Genomic DNA, 15,401 nt, shown 5'->3' with positions numbered 1-15,401 from the left:
AAAAACGGTCCTTGATGATCCTATTTGCAGGGCAGGAATAGAGATGCAGACATAAAGAACGCCCTTGTGGACACAGCGGGGGAAGGAGAGGGTGGGATGGACTGAAATGGTAGCACTGAAACATATGCATCACCAGGCATGAAACAGATAGCTAGCAGGAGGCTGCTGTATAACACAGGGAGCTCAACCCCGTGCTCCGGGAAAACCTAGAGGGGCAGCGTAAGCGGGCAGGAGGGAGGCTCAAGACAGAGGGGACATATGTATACTGATGGCCTATTCTCACGGTTGCATAGCAGAAACCAATACAACATTGTAAAGCAATTATCCTCCAGTTAAAAATAAATTTAAAAAAAGAGAAAATTCCTCCCGTAGAAGACACCAACATGATTTCAATGAGAATGCCAGAGGACTCTTTTTTTTTTTTTCCAGACCTTTTTTTAAGCCACCTTTCGCTGAATCTTCTTTTAGCAAACAAGTGATGGCAGAACCAACACGGAGCTGGCAGGAAAAAGCTCCGGAAGAACCCAGCTTTCTGTCTGCCTGTGGTCCCTGTGAAGATAGCCTTTTGGCAGCTAACCAGGGCTTCCCAGGGATGGATGGCAAGTCAGCCTCTATCCGTCCCTGCATCTCCACAAGGTGTGCAAACCGACTCCTTTTCCATCTCTGTAAGGTATCAGTCAGCGACGCACACCAGGACCTTGCTTTCAGCGCCTTGTAGTTCACGTGGACGCTGTGCACTCACATCAATTCACGTTTCTGGATGAGTGGCTCTCTGCCCCGACTGGTGCTTGATGGATAGGCACAGGCACTGAGAAGCTAGCTGTGCACTTTCACAGCTTTTGACGGTCCCCACAGACCTGCACCTGCATGACATTCCTAAGGGAGAGACTGAAAGGAGGGGGGCAGTCCTCCAGGAAGAGATTTTCCTGCCTCCCTCCTCCACCTGCAATGGAGAGACCCCCCTCCACCTGCAGTCTCTTTTTCTGGAAGCCACACACCCCCCCCCAACCCAGGAAATGTGGAGATGGTGCAGTTCTGTGTATACAGAACTCTAGTATATTTTGATATTTAGAAAAAGACTTTCATATTTAGTGATGTCCTCTACTTTTTAAAATTCTGTGTGAACTTTCTGATTAATTCATAAATTTTGTAAAGAGGCAGAAAGTGCTAGGAAAAAAAGAGGACACATTACCACTGATCATGATCAGTGTGAGAGGCCAGCGCAGGGTTTCTCAGTCTTGACGGCGTGACTAATGCTCTGCACGGTAGGGCTGTCCTACGCACTGAGGAATGGCCTCTGCTCTCCCACCCCGGGGTGGGATACAACCAAAAATGTTTGAAGATATTGCCAAATGTGGGGACCCACTGTGGGAGACCACCATGAAAATTGATAAGCAGATACACAGATAAGATCTACCAGCTCTAACCAGCCCTGAGGTTTCAAACGAGATGGGGAAAGCAGAAAAATGTCTGGACTGACCCCGGGTCGTAGGTACTGGAAACACACCCATTTAAAGAGGTGAAAGCTGTGTTAGGATATGAGTTTAAACTGTTTCTCATTCATTATAGACAGACAGACAGTGACTATACTCTGTACAGTGATTTCAAATGGAATCAAGGAAAAACATCTCTAAAAACCCCAAATCAACGCCTGGAGCAACCTGGAGCACTTCCACCTCCAAACAGGCCTATCCCACCGTGCCTCCTCCGCTGAGATCTGATAAGCACACAGATCACCAACTGTGCTCAAACGCCCATATTCCTGTGCACTGCCTTTGTTTGCACCAAGGAAGTCTCCTTTGTTTGCACAAGGTGACTCAGTTAAGGCCACACACCACCAGCAGGAGGGTGCTGGCCAGACCTCCCATTCACCAGATCCAGGAGAGTCCTTGGATGGGAGGCTGGGGGTGGGGCTGGGGGTGGAGGAGGCACAGTTCTGCAGACTAGGCTGCACCTACATTCTTTTTAACTGTGGTGTTGGAGAAGACTCTTGAGAGTCCCTTGGACTGCAGGAGATCAAACCAGTCCATCCTAAAGGAAATCAGTCCTGAATATTCATTGGAAGGACTGATGCTGAAGCTCCTATACTTTGGCCACCAGATGCGAAGAACTGACTCATTGGAAAAGACCCTGATGCTGGGAAAGATTGAAGACAGGAGGAGAAGGAGACCACAGAGGATGAGATGGTTGGATGGCATCACCGACTTGATGGACACGAGTTTGAGCAAGCTCTGGGAGATGGTGATGGGTAGGGAAGCCTGATGTGTTGCAGTCCAAGGGGTTGCCAAAAGTTGGACACCACTGAGCGACTGAACTGAACTGACGGCCTTAATGATGCTCTGAAATCTCAAGGTAAAAGTAGGGATTCACTCAAGTTGAGAAATAGACAGGAAATGTACTTCCATCTTCAAGAAAAACAGTGTAAGTGGTTCCTACATGAAAGCTTACTCACCAAGGAAACCAGAGGAAACGCATTCTGTGTCCACTGACAGGATGGCCACAGGGTCTCCTGAAGGAGGTTGCTGGGATCACCTTACGATTTTTAGGTCTTCAACAACCTGAAACCCTTGGTGATGGAAGAAGCTCAGTGACAAAATAGAGTTTCTAAATGGGATACACTGCCTGATATAGCCTAATAGAGAAGAGAATGTGCTAGAATCTCAAATCAGTGCCAACAGGAATGCCATGGAAAGCTTTGTTCTCAACGTGGACAAAATAATACATCTCTGTTGAATACGGTACTTGCATCAGGACCAATGACAGAGGGTAAGTGTTGCTGGAAGTCCACTAATGCATGTTCATAAACATAAAAATCTTAAAGAGCAGCAATTCATCCCCCACGCCCTGAGACGGAATTGATAAAACCAGAAACCTTTGAAAGTATTCATTCATAGGCAGCTCATTAAAGCTACACTGCTCACTTATTAATTTCTGTTAATTGCTTTTTGGGGGCTTCAGATGAGATGTTATTAGTGTGGATTTAGTCCTCAAAGATAATTTGGTCCAGGAAGTCTTTTCAGTGGAAGTACACACACACACATACAACACACACACACACACCCGCCTTGTGACTCAAAGTCCAATAGATCCTTCAAAACTACATAACCCTTCCATACTAACAGTACATGGTTATTCATAAACAACCCCTTTCTGATTTGACAATGTTTTATAACCACCAACAGAAAGAAAACAGTCATCAGGCAGTATACCATCTCTCTTTTCAGCAAGTCATTTTTCTTTAAAAATAATAAAGAAAAGGAAACAGAATATGTTCTTCCATGACCAGTCTTCTCCACCCTCTCTCGCCCCTCTCCAACCAGCACAAAAGAAAATACAAAACTGATTTATTAGAACCAGTGCAGCACTGGAGCCATTGGCTGGGTCACTGTTTATGTCTATAATGCTTGCTGCTGAAACAGGAAGCTCTAAAAATCACTCAACCATTATTTCTTTCGGAAGCACTTTCTGACTGATAGTCTTCTGTCCCCACCAAAAAGAGCTGCTTCAACCTAAAGCGAGTGGGCTGACAAGGAAGGGGTTTGCAGGGGTGGGATGGGAGGTGTGGGGGATGGGAGTGGTGGACGGAGTCCAGCTTCTGCCCATCAACTCTTAAATATTGTTCATACAAATAACCTCAACTTAAAAAAGCTGTCTAACACTATCAACAATACCTGGCACTTCATAAAATCAGCAAGAAAACCATGAAGAGATCAGTCGCAAAGCTACGTGTTCCAGGCACAAGCATTTTTCAAGAAAGCTCTCCTCCTTGGTCTTTGCCACGACACCAAGCAGGACAGGAACTGCTGGGTGGTAGGCAGCAACTTGCTTTGAAGAAATGTTACTCTTTCTTGGGCAAATGTGAAACGGAATGAGAAAACTGATCTCTAGAGACAGACTCTGCATCAGATCATGGACACCAGCTTTCCTCCTGCCATCAAAAGGTGTTATTTGCTTGGGCTGCCTGAGGCTGCACGATCAGAGGCTGAGTCTTTTCCTATCCGTGTTTGCCCACCTGGAAGTGTGAAAACAGATCTCAGTGTATATATTATCATTTTAAAAGGTAGATCTGTAGCAATCCAAAAAAACCCAGGGGACGGGGGTGGTAATGGGAGAGGTGATTTTAATACAACCCATGTCTTTTCCTTGTATTCTCTCCAGGAGGTCTGACTGCCAACTGATTATCTTGAATGTTATCCACGAAACAACGCTGGGATTGTCAGATCAATTTTCCTCCCCCTATTATATGAGTCTGTGATAAAACAGAGAAGGACTGGGATCTGATGATGATATTGTGAGTCATCCAGACCATTTCTTAGTAATAACCACTCCATAAGGACACGTCTCGCTTTGTTTAGAATACCGGTACCCTCTAGCCTTTCCTGCATGTACCTTTGCTTCAACCAGTCTTTCACTCATCTGAAAGGCAGCCTCCCCATCCTGTTCTGCGAATATAGTCAAATACCTTAAGAATGAAAATCCTTCAGTAACGAACATTACACAAATGTACAACCGCCCTGATTGTGGCAGGGTAAATATTATGTCTGGGAAGTCGTCCACAGCAAGAACATGAGGAAGGAATTTCATTTTATAAAAGGGTTGAGAAGGGTACTATTTGGAAAGTGGGCAAGATTAAAATTGCCATGGAGGTCAACATAAACAGAAATTTCCACCAAGAAATTAAACCCGGTCCTAATGGACGGTGGGGGAACCCTGTGGCCTTGCTGGGCTGGTTGGGAATTCGAATTGCAGGTCTGTAGCCAGGTGGCCAGGCACTCACTAGAGAGGAGGTTGCCCCTTCAATGACAAAATAAGCCCTTCTCCTTTGCAAGGGACCATCTGTGTGTATACCTGCAGGCGTCTTAAAGGTCTGGACCAGTAGTTTGAATGGGATCTCCTTTCCTAATTATGCAAACCAGGCCCTGGATACAATAAAAGCAGGTGTAACCAAAACAGCACAGGGAGCAAGAATGTCTAACTCATGTGTTCATTTATTTCCTCATTTTCTGGTTATCTATAGCGTGCAGCACCATGCTAGGCTGGCCCTCCACGGTCAAGGAAAAGTTCCAGATTCACAGATTCTTGCCTTGGGGGAGAGCAGGTCCATGCGATTCCCAGAAGTTCCATAAAGGAGCTTCAGCAGCCTGTACAAGAAACTGGGTGTGTGAGTGCATCCATGCATTCCCCCACCACTGGGGAGAAGGCTTTCAAGGATTTTCAAAATGATTCCTGGATGTTCCGAAAATTAAAAATCTCAATCTTAGAAAAATCAGAAGGAAATCTGCAGTGGATTCTCTTCCCCCATTTATGATACGATAGATAATACGTCTGGTAGATTTCCTCTTTGGTTCTAAAATGATTTAACTAAGGCCGTATTCCCTGACTGATCTATTCCTTTCCAACTGATTAAGTACTCCAACAGGGGAGAAAGCACTCACGGATTTCATCGCTAAAACGTCTCCAACGTCTCTCGACTGCAGCCGTGATACAATTTCTTATAACTGAAAATATCCATAGCACCTGCTTCAACGACGGATGGAAGCTATGTGAGCTGCCACTAATGAACGTCACCAAAGAAGAGCTCCCCCTGATCCTGAACTTGGATTTTTCTGGAGGTAAGGGATAGTCCCCAGTGCGTGTGTTTAGGTGTGAACAGTTCTGAACAACAACCCCCTCTCCTGGGATCTACTATCTCGCCTTCCATTGTAAAGGAATGGTGGATCTACATGGTGATACTGAATCAAAGGGAGAAAATTCCCAGGGTGAGATAGCCCTGAAGGAGAGATTTAAGTTGTCAGGGACAGAAAAGAAAGGAAGGAGGAAGGCCCAGACGGCTACAGCCTTCACCAGTATTTTTTAGGGGCCAGGGTTGTCAGTGAGGCCTTCAAAGCCGGATGGGCAGGTTTTCCCAGTTGCAGGCTGAACCCGAGGTTAGGAACCGCGATCCTGGACCCGAGCCAGCACCCAGGCAGATTGGTTTTGTGGAAAAGAGAAAAACCCTTCCATGTTCCACCCCTGACAATTTCTAGGAGCTTTTACAATCCCTAGGGACTGAAGGCTGAGAAAAGAAAAGGGAGTTTCTTTTTCTACCCTTTATTTAGAAGGGAGTACCAGGCCGCTTTGAGAAAACTCATCAGACCACTGGCTTTACACAGAATGGGAAACTGGCGGTGAAATGTTCGGATGAGCCAGCGGCCAGGACCTTCCCGGCCCCAGCGTGGTGTGGTGATGCCAGTGTTGTATTTTCAGACACATTTTCAAAACCAGAAAACAAAATAGGGGATAGTCTTAAGATCACTTAATAAAACATTATGAAACTTTTAAAAGGATGAGATTCCGCAAGGGAGATTAAGGCTAATTGTTAAAATGAGGGAAAGTCATCCGCTCCCTTCATAATGAGAAGCAAATTGCAAAAAACGAAAAAGAAAAAACCTGGCAGGCGCTGATGTTGACACTCAAGACTTGAAAGAGTAAAATAAAGTTGTTATTTTACGATTATGGAGAGAAATTACCAGTCAGAGTCAAACTGGGCCTTTCGACAGCTCATTTTGTCTTGTAGTACTTAACCAAAAAAAAAAAAATCACTCAAGACTGACAACATACAGGGTAACTAATTGGGTACAACATTTATTTTGGGGTTCCTCTGTTTTGGATCGCTTATTAGCACACATGGGAAGCAGAGCCTGGTCAAAACAGATACTGTTCATATTTGCAGCATTTCAGTTAAGTGTCTCATTCCACACCATCAGAAGACAGCCCAGCCTTGGTTGCAGCTATTCCACTTTGCAGACTCAAAGGCATCCTGGCACTAATCAGGCAGCCGAACGCAAACAATCCACACCTTGGGGAAACAGTTCACTGTTCCCCAAGTCAACACAAGCTCCTCTTAGTCACCCACTCAAAACAGACACGGCCAGTGAGGGATGAGAAACGCCAGCACAGAAAGCAGGCTGCTTTCAGCATATCCTTCTTTATCATCACCAGCCTCCTGGCCCTTGTGGGAAGGCCACTTATTGCACTTCTTAGGGGAAAATGGCATGGACCACTGAAGAGTTCCCAGAACTTGCATAACCAAAACCCAACTCATAGACCTACACAGATGCACACGATGTAATACTACTTCCTCTGGAAACATAACCCAGTGATCCTCAGCTATGGTTTCTCAGGAACAGAAATCCACAGGAATTGAATTGAGATGGTTACTGGACCAGACGGTCGGGCCTTTGTGTTTTATTGGCTTCTCACCCACTCTGCCAGCTACTCATCTGAAACCTCCGAGATGTTTTCTAAACATGTATCTCTGAACCACAATGGGAACTCCATTTACTGAAAGGCAAGGACTTTCAATATAACCAGTGAACCCATAGACGACCTTGTGCCTTTATACCTTATAACATCATTCATGCTTTCAATAAGTGGATATAATTTTCTTGGCCTTAGCCTACTATTAACATAGTGCTATAAACAAACATTTTCAACCATGTTATAAGTTTAAAAAATTTTTCTCCACCTATGATTCTGTTTTTAAAATTCCCCAGACAGCCAGGATAACACAAACACAACAGCCAAAAAAAGCAACATGCCTTTACTCCCTTTCCTCTCTGACTAATCAAATTCCCCAAGAACACAGATTTTCAAATGCCTTTATAAAGACTAATGATTACTCTTCTGTTTAACTGTCTGTTGGTTGTACTTTTACTTTTTTTCAAAACGAGTCATCTACTGTTATTTGGGTATTTTCTATGTCATTTTTTATCATACTCAAAATAACTTTTATTCATAAGCTTATTCAACACTGCATCACAAAAATGCAATTTTCAAAACAAACTATCTTACCTCCTTCAGTTAAACAAACAGTACTTACTGCTATTTATAAAACAGGACCAAGGTTCTTACAATATAAAGAAAACACAATATTTAAAAATGACTGGAAGCCAGAGGAGATTACAAGCCAAGATTTCTCTTTCCGGTTGAATACTTTGATAACATGTATGGAGAAAGAAAACTACACATAGAAGCACATTGATATAACAATTTCTCGGGAGAGTTCAATCTTTGGTATTATTAGTACCTAAAATATTAACTGGGCCCAGCCCCTCCCTACAGATAATAATAAGCCATCCAAATTATATATAGGAAAGTCACGTTACCATCAGAATCACCAAATCAGAATGTTACTAACACTATTTCTTCATATTTCACCATAAAAAGTGCTTCTTTGAAACATATGGAATAATCATCTACTATATAACCCTTAAAATTACTAGAAGTGATCATGTGAAACTCGGTCACTTATAGCACATGGACCAGAAGTTAAAGGCTTCCAGTAAAGAGATTTCTGAAAATTATCAAAGAGAGAACCCCAGTTGTATGATCTTAGCTCCCATGATGGCACGTTTTATATTTTTACATTTTAGTAAAGATCTGAGAGGTTTTCTTGGAATTTGCGATTCATGTCTTATCTGCTTCAAATCAGTCTTAAACCAATTCAATAACAGAAAACAATAATGTAAAGCCAGATTCTGTTAGAAACATTATATATTAAATAACAAGGTTGACATAGCAACAATAATGGGAAGAAATGACTATGCTTCTAGGGAATCCCATCACAGAAACTTCTAGATGTTTTGAAATCTGGGTTTGTTGCCATGTAAATACTGGGTGTTTCAAGTTCAGTTCTGACAGATACATACCTCTTCCACTCCGACCGACAAACCTGAGGTCATTGAATCTCGCAACTTGGTTTTTCATGGCCGCAGTTGCATTTCTCAGTTCAGCTGAGTAGTTTTCATCATTGCCTGCCATCACGGTCACCAGAGTGCCATCCGGAACGTCCCCCAGAGCCACCACCTAAACACCCATCAAGGGACAAACACAGACATCAGGTATGTTAGAAACTTTGACGTCATTTGTGTAACTGTTCTAAAACTGAACGGATATTGTGATGCTTTTTAGTTTGCAAAGGAATAGCAAACTAAATCATAACTTATATCATAAATTAAAACAACAGAAAAGCTATTAATGGGAAGATTTACTTTAAATTCCACTATGTAAAATTATGGGCTTCCTTGGTGGCTCAGACAGTAAAGAATCTGCCTGCAGTGCGGGAGTCCCAGGTTTGATCTCTGAGTGGGGAAGATCCCCTGGAGAAGGGAATGGCAACACACTCCAGTATTCTTGCCTGCAGAATTCCACAGACATACGAGCCTGATGGGCTACAGTCTATGGGGTCGCAAAGAGTTGGACATGACTGAGTGACTAAGAACACGCACGCACGTACACACACACACATGTAAAATTATAGATATTTAAATCATAAAACATTCACCTAATAAAGCCACATAAGGTCACAGGACATGGCTGGAATAAGGCTCACTATAGCAAGGGCTTTGAAAAGCTATGGCTTCTTATGAATACAATCATCGCTTCTTAATTCTCCATATTTGAGAAACACAATGTCTTGTTTTTTTGTAAGTTTATAGCCTAACCCATTTTTCATTTGTCCAGACCTCTACCAATAGGCCTAAGAGGGTTGATTTTGCCTTTGAGATGTTTAAACTTCTGCTAAAATTAAATCTGATTGCTTCCACTGAATTGCTGAATATTCGTAAATGACTTACACTCTCCCTTCACAATTAGTTCATCCTTATTGTCCCTACTTGATTCTATGATTTTGCTTTTCATTAGCGCTGAATTGCAGTATGCAAGAGAAAAACATCAGAAACATAATACTAACTACAAAATCAATAGACCTCAGAGAAGAGGGGTGCTCACTTTGATGTGCTGCTCTGATTTCAGGAGCAAAATTTCAACACATTTTTATTCTGTGAGTCCCAGAGATGTCTTAACATGGACCTGATAGATAACTGAGATTTTTTTCCAAACCCAGATGATGTTGAAGAAGAATTCCTTCAATGTACCTGAATGGAAATGGATTTCCTATCAGGACTAGTAAAGTAAATTAGTAAATAAATATTTTGACACTTAGGTAATTTTTTAAAAAAGCAGGAATTTTAAGGCAAAACGCATGGCCAACGATGCTTCATGTAGGAATATCCATTTCTTGGGAAATGGACATTTGATCCTTCTAAATTCCATTGTTTGTGTTTTCTAAAGTGGTCGTAGAATTTCAAATCAAAATCAGTTCTACTCGTGATCACGATCTCCTATCACTTGCAATACCCCTGACTGGTATTTTCTCAGTGACTAGTGAAATGTGTGCTCATCATTCCAATTTTATAATCGATAGGGGGGGTTATTTCATTTTATATTTTTTAAACTTATTACAATAAATTTATTACAAAGATAAAGTATTCCATAACCCAATGTCCATAAACTGATAATGGACTTTAAAACTGTGATAGATCCATACAATTGATATTATCTCATCACAAAAGGGAATAAAGTTCTGATACATGCTACCACATAGATGAACCTTTGAAACAATACACTAAGAGAAAGAAGCCATTCACAAGAGGTTCACGTATTGTACGATTGCATTTATATGAATAATCTAAAATATGCATATCCACAGACATAGAAACTAGATGACGGGTTGTCGGGGGCTGAGGGAGAGAGGAATCAGGAGTGATTGCTAGTGGGTATAGGGTTTTATTTTTGAGTTGTGTTAGTAAAGCATTCCACAGTGGTTATTCCTCCTCCTGTTTTCCACTTCCCCATTTTTACCTAATATTTGATACATAATTTTTGCAGGGGTAACACCTATATTTCAGTCCTCTTTTTCTGTCTGCATATAAGGCTGCCATAGGCCCCCTTCTATGACAGAAAAGCCATGTTTCTCTAAATTCTCATCTTCATTGCCTGCTTAGTCATCACCCTTTCTCATGTCATCCAGTTGACCGTTTATTCCTTTTATTTCCTAGGGCGCTTCAGCTGTTGGATTCTAAGGACTATGACAGGGAAATTGAACCAACTCACTATAAGAGGTAGGCATCTTTCTGACCCCAGGACTGTACCAGGAGACTCAATTCTTATAGCAATAGGCAGGCATGTACCTCACCTATTTTATCCAACTTGCACTCTTATCTTTCTTTCCAGTCCTTTCCATCCAAATGTTGGACATGTTTTCTATAAAGGAAATTTAAAAGCACAGCTATTTCTTCCCCAAGCACCCTCTAATTAGGTAGTTAGAGCCCATTATAAGTACGTTTGTTGCTGTTAAATTAAGAGCAGTAATATGACAATTCCCTTTTGTTTCAAAACCATTATTGAAATAAATCTCATTGATCAGTTATGTAGTTCTTGTTACCGTTTTTTCTATTGCCGTGAAGTAGACTTGCTTTATTCTGCTCTTTTCAGTCTCTTAAAAATCCACCCCCAGTCTGTTTTCCCCCCGCAACTGTTTTCACTTCCCTCTGTAAAATTAGCGCACAATGTTGAAATGTCCTCCTTGAAAACATATTTTTACTTCCTCATCCCCATCTCCCTGTGATGACCTGGCGTCTCTGTTTTAATTCCACATTCAGTAAGTAAGTATACAGGGACCGGATCAACTGCATGGTTTTCAAACTGAATAACTCATTGTTGGTTAAAGAGCTTAAAATAAATCAATCTTGTTTTATAACTACCAAAATGTATTCTAAATCATCTTCCTCCCCCTGGCCCCTCTCATAGTGCTCCATGTCTGTGCCTCACTCATCTTTCCAAACTATCCTCATCAGTAATGTGGCAAATTCATGAGGCAGTCACCAAACAAAAATACAGAGTAAAATAATCATGGTGGCTAAACAAGAAAAAGTTGTTGATGCTGGAATTTAAGACTAAAGAAATTAGGAGTTTATCTTCTTTTCCCCTTTTTCAAACTGAAGCAGGAGTCAAAGATATTTCGGGGCTCAAAGATCATTTACTTGGCCTTTTATAGATTTTTCTTGGTGAGGAGGAGAGAAAGAATTAAATCCAGGAAAACTACACTAATAAAGAATATCATCTAATTGTTAGCAAGCATTCTTAGACTAGAAAAATATTTTTAACTTAAAAACTAACATTTCTGTTAATTTGATATAGATTTTATCACTGATAGGCAATATGCAGAGAATTTTTTTTTTAATCTAACTTCAAACAGAATAAAAGAAACAACTGGAATGAAAAGCTATAAACAATAGGTAAGGAAACACAAACGTTTACATTTTAACACAGACCAAACAGACAAGAAGAGACTTGCTGGCCAAAGGATATCTCTCTCTTTTTTTTTTTTTTTTAACTTCTCTGTTTTTAAAGTATCAGGAAGTTGGGCAAAATATCAAGCCTCTTCTATATTACAGAACCTCCCCACACTGCTCTTGGTCAGCCTGTTCACGGCTGAAACTGGCATTTTAAACCAACTCTAGTTAGGCTGAAATTATAGTCACAATTCATTTATTTCAAATCCCTTAAATTTCCAGTGTTTTAAAGAAAGTTGAGGGGTGGAACTTAGCATTCAGCTGAGATGACATTTACTGCATAGCTAGGAGACCATGATCTCACCAACAGAAACGTTACTTCTTTCTTTCTTATGAAAAGAATATTACTATCAGCGTCCAAGGCCTCTCAACTTGCTGAAGGCATGTTTATGCCTTCGGACTCTGGTGTACCAGGGCCTAAATAAACTTCAATATTACAGTCTTAAAAAACACATCCTAAGTCATCCGAACAGCTTTTTTTGACTGCTTCGGTAATTAATGAGTAACAGGTAGCAAATTTAAGACTTTTCTCTGTAGTAAAATAGGGATCTCTTCTAAGCTAAAAAATAAAGGCAATTTCACCAGAGACACAGGGGCGTGGGGGATATTTTAGGGCCCAGGATAAGCAATTAGGATGGTTTTCATCTATTTTAAGGAAAACTCACACCTTAAAATCTCCCTTTAGTTTCAAAGATTAAAGAAGAGGATTTACACATATTCAGAAGATGCCTAAAGAATCATTTCAGTGCTCCTTCTCATCAATACCATCAGACTTTATCATGGTTTTACATTTTCTCCTCCTTAGTATGGGGGATCGTAGTAATTCTTTAGTGCTTACCTTCTTAAAGAGGTTGTCTGGGGCTTACATAAAATCCAAATTCTAAAGTACTAATTTCTATAGCAAGTGCTTGGGAGGTAAGTAGTGCAAGATGAGTACAGAGTGGAGTCAGGGACACAAAAGTTTAGCTTGCTTTATTCCTAATCTTTGTGCTTGTTCCCTCACTGGCAGTTTTGTCTGCTTCTTCCGTTAGGCGGTGAGCAGGTCTCCTTTAGAAAGAGGCCCCTCTTCCTGGGGACTGGAGTGGCGACAGATTGTTCACCAAGCGGCCTGATTCCTCTACTGTCCTTTCCTTTGCCCCCAAAGTTGTCAAGATCCACTTTAACTTTTTTCAAGAGGTTTATACCTTGATCTTGAACCTAGAAATGATCACTCAGTAAAACAGATCTTTTTAAAACAGTGAATTGTCAGAAGTCATTTTAAAAAGGAAACCTCTAGGGTTATTAAGATTTCTGCTAAAGGGAATTCCCTGACGGCTCAGGAAAGCAATTTACGTGATTTTTTCCCCCCTTTTTTCCATTCTTTTTAGAAGGAAATACTTTCATGGGGTGGCTTGAGAAATGACCTGGCCCTAACTCCTTCAGATTCTTAATCAGTTAGTATTTGGGGTGTGGGTTCCCTAGCCGAGGAGACTATGACTTCGCCCAAAGGAAGCCACAGATCTCTGAGAACCCACACTTCCGTGGTGTGTCTGTAGCACCTGGTTTAAAGGACCCTCGGGTTGATTATCAGCCTGTCTCCTCCCCTCTGCATTTATCTGCAAGTGACCCGGGGCCCATCCCCGTCAGAGCCGAGGAGGTCTGCCGGCTGAGTCCTTTTATATACAGGGATTAGAGTGATTTAAAATTGAAATGAGCTCCCAACCCAAATCTGTAGAGGTGGAGGAAGAGACAGGAAAGAGTCCAGCAGCTGCTCAGACTCATCGTCCTTTCTATCCTCCTCAAAAACTCCTTCTTTCAGAAAATTGAGGCAACTCTATACAGGCAGCCAACTGCACTTTTTGTTTGTTTTAAAAACCATAATCTAAGTTTGGAAGGTGTCTAAAGCGTAAAAATAAAGAACTCCGATAGTTAACTTGTGTTTTAAAAAGTGAACATTTATTCATTGTAACTAGCTAGAAATCCATCCCAGGCTTGGAACCATAAAAAACTTTAATCTCCCCTTAAAGAGGACAATTATGTAGCCAGATTTTATTTTATTTTTTTTAAGAATAAAAAGAGTAGATGATCTTTATAGCTTCCACCCCCACCCCTTGCCTACCTTAGCCCCTTTAAAAGAACAGGAAATGACAGCACTGATTGTATTTAAAAAGCTGCCCCTTCTTCAACCCACCCAAGACAGAAGAACTGAATCCCTACCGCCGAAATGAAACGTCTTCTGTTTGCTGCCAGGGGTGGTGGGACGGTTGTTTAAAAACGCCCGGGGTTGTTTATATAGCCCCTTTGAAGGCCAAGGTTTTTCAAGACAGCTGAAAGCTAGCGCAAGATGAGGGGTGAAAAGTGAACGCGGACCTCTGAAACTAAAAGGCTGAAGTTTCCTGGTCCACGTCACCGTCCCCCTCCCCTCAAACAGCAAAGCAGGCGGATGAGACCCCCAGGCTCACGGCAGCCCGCTATGCCTCCTTTCGCTGACCCGGGGCTTCAAGCTAGGTGAGCCGGCGATAACATTCAAGAGGGTTCCCGGAAAAGAAACAGGATTCGCTACTTGCGCCTTCTGTCAGGAATAGGCTAGAAGCTCAAAACAAAACAACAGAAAAAACACTCCTCCGAAAACTTTTGCAAATTTAACAGAGTCCGCCGTGGACTTTGAACTTGCTAATTCCTACAGTGCTGTTAAAGAGGGGGTGGATGAGGGGGAAAGCCCTGAGAGTTTTCCTTGTCAAGTTTCTTTTCCTGGATCCAAAGGTATATCAAAGTATCTCAATTTTATTTCCTGATGCTTTCCTCAGAAGGGCTGGGTTCCGGCCGGGTACTTTTCCTACTTTGGATCAAAGCGAAGGACCGCTGCCCGGGGAGGAGGTCCCGCCGGCCCTCCGTGGACGTCTTTGGGGGAGGGCACCCTTAATTTTTTCAACCGTCCCCCGGAGGCCTCGGCGGCCTACTGAAGCGGGACCCCTCCACCATCGGCCCCACCCCCGGCCCCACCGAGGGTCGCCACGGCAACGCAGCATCCCCCGAGTGCGGAGCGCAGAGGGGTGGACCACGGGCCTCCGCGCCGGCCCCTTTCTAGAACCCAGCCCCGCCTGCCTGGCCACGGCCCTTCCCTGATCGCCCCGGCGATCGACCGGCCTCTGCCTGTCCTCCCGCCACCCGCTCCGGCCCGAGTTACCTTGAAAGCGATGGGCAGGGTCTTGTTGCAGCGCCAGTGCGTGGGCAGCACGGAGCAGA

The 15,401-nt window shown here is 42.5% G+C and overlaps 1 protein-coding gene across 1 annotated transcript in view; it reads right to left on the bottom strand.

The window, feature by feature from the left end:
• Window positions 1–15,401, bottom strand: part of RUNX1 (runt-related transcription factor 1) — a gene marked incomplete at its 3' end in the record, with an annotated part of 272,413 nt that overhangs the window by 80,072 nt on the left and 176,940 nt on the right. Inside the window, exons 5-6 of the mRNA XM_010834981.1 lie at window positions 15,343–15,401; window positions 8,691–8,847 (exon numbers count right to left, since the gene is read on the bottom strand). The exon at window positions 15,343–15,401 is cut by the window's right edge and continues 23 nt beyond it. Coding sequence (XP_010833283.1) covers window positions 8,691–8,847; window positions 15,343–15,401 — 216 coding nt within the window. The remainder of the gene's footprint in view (window positions 1–8,690; window positions 8,848–15,342) is intronic.

The sequence above is a fragment of the Bison bison genome, unplaced genomic scaffold, assembly GCF_000754665.1.
Source record: "Bison bison bison isolate TAMUID 2011002044 unplaced genomic scaffold, Bison_UMD1.0 scf7180017864037, whole genome shotgun sequence".
In the NCBI taxonomy this organism is placed as follows: Eukaryota; Metazoa; Chordata; class Mammalia; order Artiodactyla; family Bovidae; genus Bison; species Bison bison.
Note: the sequence above shows the minus strand (reverse complement) of the source record. Positions and strands in the feature narration are given on the sequence as shown.